General features: G+C 28.2%; 1 protein-coding gene across 1 annotated transcript; it reads right to left on the reverse strand.

The window, feature by feature from the left end:
• Positions 1–5,290: 5,290 nt before the first annotated feature.
• BDBG_07395 (uncharacterized protein) lies at positions 5,291–5,518 on the reverse strand (the record flags this gene model as incomplete). Its single annotated transcript, XM_002621947.2, has 1 exon — positions 5,291–5,518. One exon carries the CDS (start codon positions 5,516–5,518, stop codon positions 5,291–5,293), a length of 228 nt encoding a protein of 75 aa, XP_002621993.2.
• Positions 5,519–11,563: the final 6,045 nt, after the last annotated feature.

The raw sequence follows: 11,563 nt of genomic DNA on the forward strand, positions 1-11,563 counted from the left end.
TTCTTTTTCAACACTGATAATAGTGCTGCAGATAATTATAATCTGCTCAGATCTTATATTTTTACTCTTATAAGTTATGAATCATTTATTAAGTTGTATAAGATCTGTCTCTCTGATTCTTTCAATGTGTATATTCTTAGAGAATGTGATTTGAGTATTTTATATGACTCAAATCATCTAGATTGAAACTTCTCAGAACTCTCATTGTGTACAAGAACTCACATTTTCATCTTGAGACTCAATTTCTTAACTAGTGAGTCTCATATTCTTTTCAATTGAATTGCTCAGTTCAGGAGTAACTTATTAGCTTTTGTACATGCATGACTGATCTCTTTCAATCTTGATTCCACATCTGTGACTGTTACATTCACAACTGTTGCATTCACAACTGCTGTTTCCTCTCTCACCTTTTTCAAAGCATTGTTCAGGATGCGCGGATGCAATTCATATAACAGGTAGAATAATGAACACTTGAAGACTGCATACTATTGAATCCGCGTGATCAGTAGCACCTGCCTGAGATATTCATCTCATAGTCTCATAGGCTTGCTCACTAGATATTTTGTCAGCATGTTATTTAAGATTTCATTCAAGCATTTCATCTTCTCATTTATTCATGAATAATATGATATTGTTCTACAATATCTCATCTGTAATTGGCTTATGAAATGCCTCACTGCTTCTTCTACAAGGTTCACATCATTATCAGTTAGAATCTTGTACAGTATTTCATAGTTGATATAGATCTTATTATATAGAAACTTTGTCATCATCTTCTCTATCATCTCTGAAACTGCTTTCACAACTGGCCAGTCAGTAGTGTAATCAATAGCAGTGATTATTCATCAATTTTTATTTAACATTTGTAATAATATGTCTATAAGATTCATCTCTCATTGTTTAAATAATTGTATTGTATACTTTATCTGATGTTATACTTTCTTATATTCTAATTCTTTCTTAGATTCTTTCACAATCTGATAATTCAGACACTCATGAGTATATATCTGAATGTTCTCAGTCATGCTTGATCAGTATGCTCTTAATTCAAGTACATTCATGAGTTCAGAGCTTTCTAAGTGACTGAATTTCTTATGCATGTAAGTCATCAAGTCATGTCTAAATAAAGATTCTAAATAGAGAGCTTCTGCATATTCTAGATTATAGTAAAGTATAACATCATTTTTCAATTTTCTCAGCTTAAAGTTCAGAAGTATCTCTTCTACTACTCTTGTAAGATACTTATTATTCAACATCTTGTCATTCTCTAAGTAAGAGATTATAATATTCACTCATTCTAATTTCTTACATTCTCTCAGCATATTTAATGCAAACATTTCTTATACCTGATTTGTAGAACTCTCATTCATGAAATCAGATCTGTAACTGATTATATCAGACATTACAGTGTTCAATCTCTTTCAGTATTTAATATAAAGATTATATACTTGAAACTTTGAGATTCAACATACTAAGTATTTGAAAGGTTTTATTATTAAATGTAGATAGACAAGGCTTTCATGATCTGTGATTACTGTTGTTATATATCTGTTGTCAATATATCTATCTCACAATGTCAGTGCATGCTTGATTACTAGCAATTTCTTTTCATACACTGAATAATTGAGCTCAGTGCCTGATAGTTTTCTATTATTATATATCATCAGATGCAGCTTGTCATTCTTATTCATTTATAGAAGAGTGTCTTCAATAGCCTATTCAGATGCATTCATCTCAATGTAGAAAGGTTTATTACAATCTGATTAAATAAGCACTGAGAATGTTATTACATGTTCTCTCAGTGTGAGAAAAGCCTCTTTATATATAATATTTCAGATAATTGAATAAAACTTCTTCTTTTGCAGATTTGCATTCATTTCTCTTAAGAGATCTGAGAGTGATGCAGATATTTATATGAAATTCTTGATAAATCTGCAGTAATATAAGATCAATTCAAGAAACTGTTGTATATAATATATATTTCTCAATCACAGCTAATTCACTATAACATCTAATTTCTCTGAAATAAGGTGTATACAGTCATCATTTACTACATATTCTATGAACTTTAACTCTTTCATTTCAAACACATACTTTGTTAATTTGATATAGAGCTTATGCTCTGCCAGAGTTATAAACACTTTATTAAGATACTTCAGATATTCATTATATGAGTTTGAAAAGACTAGAATGTCATTGAGATATATAAGATATGAGATTTTATTCTATTTATAAAGAATTGTATTCATCATCATTTGAAAGATAACAGACACATTTGTCAGACTGAATGACATTGCCAGGAATTTAAACTTCTCTCATTATGTATTAAACATAGTTTATAAGACTGACAGTTCATCTATATAAATCTGTCAGTATTCTGAGAGAAGATTGATCTTTAATAGATATCAAGTGTTTTCAACTATATTCAACTGTTGTTGAATTCATGACAGTGAATATTCATTCTTAATCATAAGCTTGTTAAGTGCTTAATAATTGATACATATTCATCACTTCTTATCTGTCTTTTTCATGAATAGAACTGAAAAGCCTCACATGCTTGATGAGAATTGTATAAGATTATATTCTAGAAGATCAGTGATCTGATACTTCTATTCTTCAAGATGTATTTGTGACAGAGAGTATGCATTCTGATTGACTGGTTTTATGTTCCCTGTGTCAATCTCATGTATGAATCCTCATTTCAGTGATAATTTCAGTGAAAGATCTGTTCAGAAGATCTTCTCATACTTCTTCAGAAGCTTCTTCATACACTTATTCTTCTATATATCTTTTATCTTGGTTTTCTTCACTTTCAGATTCTGTATGATATACAGAATGCTTTCAGATAAGATCTTATGAATTATTCTCTTTACTTATTAATATATAAGCAGATTTAATTCTTCTATATCAGAGATGTGAAATATCCTTCTCATATCAGTTAGTAGAATTGTATGAACTGTTTTCTTTCTATCAGTCAACTGTATATGACATGTATGTCATTGAATCTGCAGATTGAATCTTTGAAATCAATTGAGTCTGAGAATAAGATCATATTTCACATTCTACAGCTCTTATGCTCAAATATAGCAAGGTCATTCTTTAAAGTGCAAGGGAACTCTTACTCTTACAGATGATATCAAATATCAGTTATCAGATAATCTTATATATCAGAGATTCTTCACTCAGTGAATCTCTTTCAATCTTCAGATTATATAATTATTAATATATTATATAGAAGCTTCTATATTCACTAATACTTTTACAGTCATCTCTCAATTCTTACTTAAGTGTCTCTTATACATTAACATTTCAGGCTCTAAGACATTGAGATGAGTGTTCACTTCATCATTCTCACCTGCATCTCAGTCAGAAGCCTGCTTTCTCTTGACATTCACAGAATTCAGAGAGTCATCTAACACAGACATCTCTTTCACTTTAAAGACTTTTCATAGAATATCAGTAAGTATCTCTGAGCTCACTGATTCTGCTAGTTTTTTAACTCTCTTACTTCTCTTAACTGTATACACTGAGTGTAATCTTTTATATCATGATTTTAACATCTGCAGTTGAAGTAAGCTCAATGTTTACAATATTAAGATTTTCACTCAGAGAATTTCTTTTTCAGAGAATTCAGTGCTTTAGTGATAGCATTCAGATCTAGATTCATTATATCTAAGTGTGTAACTTATGTCATAGAAGTCTGATTATCTGTTCTTCACTGAGACATACTTGATTACAGTATTTTCTATTATAATTGACTTACTTATTCTCATATAATGAGAATATTATACACTTTCTTCACTGTGTCTGACTGTGAGATTAAGCATTTTCATTCTGCTCTTAACTCAGATATAAGACTATGAATGAAGATCTGTAAATAGAAAGATATTAAAAGCTCTTCATTTAATATGAGATAGTATAAGCTGAAGTGTGTGAAGTATAATATAAGATTACTTACTTATCTACACTCAGTGAAGTATTTATAACACTTATCTTATATATTCACTTTCTCAAAGTTATATAAGATTCATTTGAAAAACTCATTTCATATTTATAAGAATGAATATTATTTCAGATCTGTAAGATTCATCTTTTCATCAGTCATTTATAATGACTTTGCTTTTTCATGTAGAAACACAGCAGATCTTAAGACTTGTTAAAATTCTGTTAACTATCTATCTGTAAGTTCATATTTAATCTGATAATATAATTATATCTGACTTAGTCAGCTGATTGCAGCATTATTTTTTTAATTGCTATTAAAGCTTAATGACTTCAGCAGATCTTCTAACTTAATATATCTTATACTCAGATTCTCATTCTGTACAGCAGTCTCTGATGATGTGTATACTTCTGAAGAGATTATGAATAATTGTGATAAGATCTTCAGATTCAGCATAGTTATTTATCTGTATAAATATTCAATCTTCTGCTGCAGATCTAAGATCTGATTTTCTCTATTCTTATTAATAATGATGATTACATCAATGAAGCTCTTTATAGTGAATACTTAATTCACAGTGAATGTTAATTATTATTTAACTTCTGTCTCAGCCTGTCACTGTGTACACAAGGCCTTGATCTTGTTTAGAATTCTTATACATATACAGAGCTTCAATTTCAGTTCAGCAGTTTCAGTCACTTTTCTTACTACTTTAAGTAAACTCTCTGAGAGATTCTGCATATCTTCTGATTCAGATAGCAGAGAAGAGTGTTGTTCATATTAGCTAGAAAAGATATTTATTTTGATAATTTCTTGTTAATTATACAATGTCTATTATTATATTACTGTGTTATTATATCAGTATATTATTCTATCACTATATCATTATATCACTATCTGTTATTATTATATAACTTCAGTGATAATCACTTCTTCTTTTATTTCTTTAAGTGAAGAGTAGTCTTCTTTAAATCTGATTCATCACTCTCATTTCTTTTCTCACATCTCATCTGTTCACATACATAACATTTATCTGAGTATGAAGTTTTTCTCTAATAAGTGAAGCAGCATTAATCAGATGCTCTTTCACTCACTGCTCTTCATATACTCTCTTTTAAGATATTCTAGAATCACACTGATATGATAACTATAAATCACTTCATAGACAGAATTATCACACTCTGAAGAAGTCTACACTTCTTATCAGTTTTTAGACATGCTATCAGATGTGATTCAAAGATTACTTAAGTCAGCATACAATTACAGGTGTACACCGGCTTCTTATATATTGTAATATCATACACTAAATTAATTAGTGGCCGCTATGGCCCTCTCTACACTCGTAAGCTAGTTCGGAAGCGGCCGCGTTATTATCCGACGGTCGTACGTTCTTCCGAACCACACTTGAGAGATAATAAGGGGCTTATTCTGATGTTTTCTAGTGAGTAAATGTCTTTGTGGTGCAGCTGCGGCCTCTGTGACTGTTAGAAAAGCCAGGTTGAAGGCAGTGATGTCAATGAGCTGCAGGAGCACTGCTCTCATTGTCACATCTTCTCCTGCTTCTCTTGCAGCCATGGTGGTAGTTGCTGTGCCTTGCAGTGAGGTGTTGTCTCTTCTGCCAGCTGGTGCATCTGCATCTGGTCTGTTCCCTGCTCTTCTCACTGCTATTGCAACGCCGCCTCTCCCCCCAGTCAATACAGTGGTGTATGACCTCATGTGGTCATTCAGAGAGGAACCCGGGGAGAGCTTGATTTCAGAGACAGTGACTCTGAGAAGCTCAATCTGTAGTTCCTCTCCCGCGGCACATCTGAGCTCTGCTCAGACTGCTGCTGAGTTAGACTGACTGTGTGACTGTGTCTGAGACCAGAATCAAACTTTACAGTTATTACATTGTCTAAAAGCATTACTTCTGATCATGATTTATGTTCATTACATTGATCTCAAATCATGTTATTTCAAATATTAAAGATCTCAGATTCACTTTTCAAATAAAAATCTAGTCTTAGATAAAGAATATATTTAAATTCTTAATCACATTTTCATTCTGATCTCATTATTGAAAATGATATTAAATGAGATCATGAAATCATTTCTTACTTACATAATATTATAACATAGTGCTCATTTGTTGAAAATTCAATAGAGAGTGTTATTAAATATTATTACTTTTTTAAACACAGATTATAATTAATATCATTTTAATTAAAAAAAAAAAATATAAAATATAAAAAATAATAAAAAAATAAAAAACAAAACAACAAGAAAAAATCACAATAAAAAAAAAAAAAAAAAAAAAAAGAGAAAGAAAAAAAGAGAAAGAAAGAGAAAGAAAAAAAGAGAAAGAAAGAGAAAGAAAAAAAGAGAAAGAAAGAGAAAGAAAAAAAGAGAAAGAAAGAGAAAGAAAAAAAGAGAAAGAAAGAGAAAGAAAAAAAGAGAAAGAAAGAGAAAGAAAAAAAGAGAAAGAAAGAGAAAGAAAAAAAGAGAAAGAAAGAGAAAGAAAAAAAGAGAAAGAAAGAGAAAGAAAAAAAGAGAAAGAAAGAGAAAGAAAAAAAAAATAAAAAAAAAAATAAAAAAATAAAAAAAAATTAAAAAAAAATTAAGATTGCAGAGCTGTAGTACTCTTAAAATACTCACTTCTCAGAGTCTTTATAATATTTATTATTAACTGTATATCTCTCACAGTGAGAGTAACACAGTCATGATAAGTTATTATCTTAATATTATCTAATAAATAATCAGTATATATCTATATAAATATGAATAATTAGAAAATATACATTTAAAAAGTGTGATCAGAGTGAACTCTGCTATCACTTGAATAATATCAAGAATAGAATACTGAAATCAATGATTTTCTTCATTGATTTCACAGACAAGATGTATGAAGATAATCTTAAGAAATATAAGATTCTCTAACTTCTGATAGAAATGAATCTTATGAAGAGACTCTATTTTCATCATATCAGAGACTGAGTATTATTAAAAAGCATTACTTTAATACACATGCACTTACTACAGTGATTCATTCTCTGTACATATAACTGAGAGTTATAGCTTTCTCATGCTACATGACTCTCTCTGAGATGCTGCTACTGATTTGCAACTTATACAGTCTCTCAGTTCAGTATATACTGTGTATATACAGTTCTGTGTACTGAGGCTATATTGATCATTATGGCCTAGTATGATACTCACTTTTCACAGGCTATGTTTTGTTTAATTGAGAGAGAAGAAGGACATAACTGCTATTTTATTTGAGAGAGAAATAAGTAATTGAATCTGTAGAAGATAATTTGATTTCTTCTGTATTTAAAATTTGATTAGTCTATACTCTTTAATTTAAGAGTTTCTGAGAGTGTTTTAATAGTTTTCATATCAGCTTGAAATTAGTAATTGATTAAAGAAGAGAAAAGAGAGAAGAAAGAAATAAGAATAACTTATCTTTATAATATGAAAATAGAGAATTACTGTAATTATTTACTCTAGTAACAAAGATCTGTTTTCTGCATGTATCTCTGATACAGATTATATAATAACTGTATATAAAGAATATCAACAGTGTATGTATTGAATGAAGATGATATTATTATATAATACTGTAGCTATTTCTGTACATTGCTGAAAGCTGTTAATACTTTCTTTAAGTCTCTTTATATTTGATAAGTCAGTAATATATTTTAATACACTCTCTCTTTTATTATTATTATTATTATCATCATCATTATCATTATCATTACTATTATTATTATTATTATCATCATTATTATCATTATTATTATTATTATTATTATTATTATTATTATATTATTTCTGATCACCTCTTCTGTCTTCATCTCTCTTCAACACTTACTGAAATCAATTATGTTATTCTTCTTCAAATATTCTGTGATTCTGTGAATCATCAAGGCGCGTGAGCACTATCACAGATTGAAGAAAGAGAAGAAGAAGATGTTTAAGTGAGAGAAGACAGATTGTAAGATATGTTATAATACCTTGAAGAGACTCTGTAAGAGAGTAGAATAATAATGATTTTAAGTAACACTTCTGATAGATTTAGACTGAACTAAGTATAGAAATAATATGAATGACATCATCTGTGAGAGATTGAAGAAGAAGATAGTGAAGAGTCTTATACAGTAGTAATGAAATCAGAAGAAGTTCTGAGAATGATTTAAGTTCAAGATGAAGAGAGAGAGAGAGAAGAAGAGTATTACTATAAATAAGTAATAATAGAAGAAGATTAAGAGAGTGTTGAAGTAAGAGATAAAGAAGTTAAAACTGATAAGTTTTTTATTTATTAAGAGATAATAATTTTTGATAATACTTCTATTCTCTAATTGATTACTAGAAGCTGACAGAGAAGAAGAGAATTAAGGCCTTGTTCAGGTCTCAAATGCACTTCATGATTCAGAATATTAAGAAGACAGCTCTACTCTCTGAGCATGTCAATCTGCTTACTACTGAGATGAAACCTGAGACAGCAGATCAGAAAATGTGAGATTTTAAGATATAGATTGACCTGGCTGAAAGAGAGTAGTGAGAATTCTTCTCTGAGAAGACAGTGAAGAGAGATTTTAAGATAGTTATCATCTCAGATAAGAAGAAGAAGAAGAAGAAGAAGAATAAGAAGTGAATTATAAAGAATAATAAGAAGAATGATAAAGAGAAGAAAGATGATAAGTAGAAAAAGTTTTTTTCTTTTTATATTAGTTAGTTATAAGTTCATAATTATTAATAATTGAAATTAATTTTGAGTTTTTAAAAATTATTGTACAAGTTGTAATCAAGTCAGAAACAATATATATATATATATATATATTTAACTATTATGATTCATAAATCACTATAATGTATAAGTATTAATATTTTTTCAATATTGATATTTACAATATTAATATATTTTTAATAATATCATCTGATAATACAATTTAGTAATACTCTCTTTCACAATATTAATATATTTCAAGAAATATGATAGAGATTAATCAAGATTGTTTATTTACTTTTATACATCAATAATATTCAATCTGAGTTAGTACTAAAATTATAACTAAGCTAAGAAATAAGATTATTTTCTCTTATATTAATTCTTCTTACACACATCAGTGATTAGTTATTAAAAATAAATTATTATCTTTCTTAAATTATTATCATGTCTTCTGAATTCATTTCTTTCACTTCTTTTACTTCTATTGAAGATTTACAAACTCTTCAAGAAATCACTGTAAATCACAAAGTCTATATTATTTATAATTTAATACAGAATGCTCTCTTTCAATTATAATAAATAATTACTTCATTCTTCACATCTGATTTCAGGTCATGAAATTTATGAAAAACTCAATATAAATACTGAGATGAACTATAAAATAATTATCAACAGATTGTATTACAGATTACTGAAGAGTTATCTCTCTACTACAATCACTGCAACTTCATTCAGAAATATTCATTATAAACTGATTATAACTCTGAAGAAATTTTCTAACATCTGAAGTTATCAGAATGCAGACAATAAAAGAAAAATAATCAGAAAATTACTACTGAGCTGATAAGTTACTCTATCAGATAATGATTTTTAATAATACTAACTTTCTAATTTGAAGAAAATCATGTGAAAATAACCCTGTATCAGTACTCTGATTTCACAACTCTTATCTAATAACTTCTGTGAATAATTACTTTGTATATGTATATCTCAGAATCTTTCTCTTTGATTAATTGAAAACTCTGAATTCTGAACACTTCTTCAAATGCTTAATTCAAATCTTCATATTTCACATTAATTCTGTCTTCAGTTCAATCTCAAGATATACTATAAAGTTAATATACAATATCTAGAATCAGAGTTGAAGAATCATTGAAGAGTGTCTCTCAGAGTGAATACATAAACTAGTATAAATAATCTTATATTTATAGAAGTTACATGTTATTACATTCATGAGAACTGAACTTATTAAAAGACATTAATTAAATTTGAATCATTGATCAGTAGTTATACTGAGAATTATATAACAGAGATATTAATAACTGTGATTAAAAATGACTATTAAAATATTAGTCTCAGTCTTCTTACAATTACAACTGATAATGCTGTGAATAACTACACTATAATGAAGAGCTTAAAACAAAAATTGACTTTGTATTTCTGAAATAATAAACAAGGTCATATTTTCTGCATTGTTTATATAGTTCAACTTGTGATATAAACACTGATAAAGAATCTTAATATCAAGATAAAGAATAATAAGATGACTGATTCTTGAAATGAGAATAAGATGAAAGTGATTACTTAAGTAACTTTTATATTCACTTTGTAAAAGATAATGTTTTTTGATAACACTTTTTAATATTGCTTTTTAATAACACTTTTTAATAACACTACTGTTAATTTTGAATAGATTGACTAATAATTTAAATATCATAGATTTGAAACATTGTTAATGTGATTTGTATTTCTTCTAAATAATAATAATGATTTCATGATATTTAATAAATAAACAAATCAGTCACATCACTGAATATAATACAGAATGTTAAAATATGATGAAGTTCAATATATGAAATGACTGTTCAGACTCTTTAATTATATCAGATAATTAATTATTGAGTGCAATACTCTGATCAGAAAAAGATTCAGATATTAAAACTTTCTAATATGAAGTGAACTCAGTTGAAATATATGATTGATTTACTGTTTCAGTTTTATAAGATAATAAAGACAGTCTCAATCACTTGTATATTAATACTGCAGTCAGTCTGATAAGTGTATAACAGTTTATTTACTCATCTTGAGAAGCAGTTGAATCACTTAAAAAGAAATTCAGTCTGAAATAATGCTACAGCACAGACTATTGTTACTGCAAGGAATAAACTGATATATTACTACAGTAAAATGAAACAATCTTTTGCAGAGTACTATGCTGTAGCAGCTCTACTAGATCTCTTCTATCAAGTTAATATCTACACTTCTCAAGATTGAATAGAGAAGAAATGAGACTCATATGTCAAATTAGTCTGAGACTACTACAATGTCAACTATCAGAGATTTGAATGAGCAGATATTCAAGATATGAAGACAGTGAAATACAATTCTCTAGTAAGTAATAATCTTTGATAACACTTCATATTATATAGAACTATAATACTAACTTTGAAACAGAACTTGCATACATTGATTACAACTGAAAATCAGGCAAAACTACATGCTTGTAAAACTGAATTTGATCACTATCTTCAAGATAATCTGATGAATTTACATGCTAAATCAATTCTAGAGTTATGAAAAATTGTTGAGAGTATATATTCAACTGTTGCACTGATAGTGCATGATATTCTGATAATTTCATTAATAGAGATGAGAATGAAGTGAAAGTTTAACTCAAGTTGAGATATTTATTACTATTACTAGAGACAATTACAAGAAGAAATAATCAAGAAACTCATGATTATAAAACATGGAATTATCAGACAGTTTAATACCTCTGATCACAGTATATCAGAGAAGTGTAGTTTTCATGAGAAAGTGAAGAATAAACTTACACAAGAATGTATTTAGTTGTTTCATGAGTATTATTAATAATTATTATCAAATTCTGATTATATAAGCAATCACTGAAT

Source organism: Blastomyces gilchristii (genome assembly GCF_000003855.2).
Source record: "Blastomyces gilchristii SLH14081 genomic scaffold supercont1.19, whole genome shotgun sequence".
Taxonomy (NCBI): Eukaryota; Fungi; Ascomycota; class Eurotiomycetes; order Onygenales; family Ajellomycetaceae; genus Blastomyces; species Blastomyces gilchristii.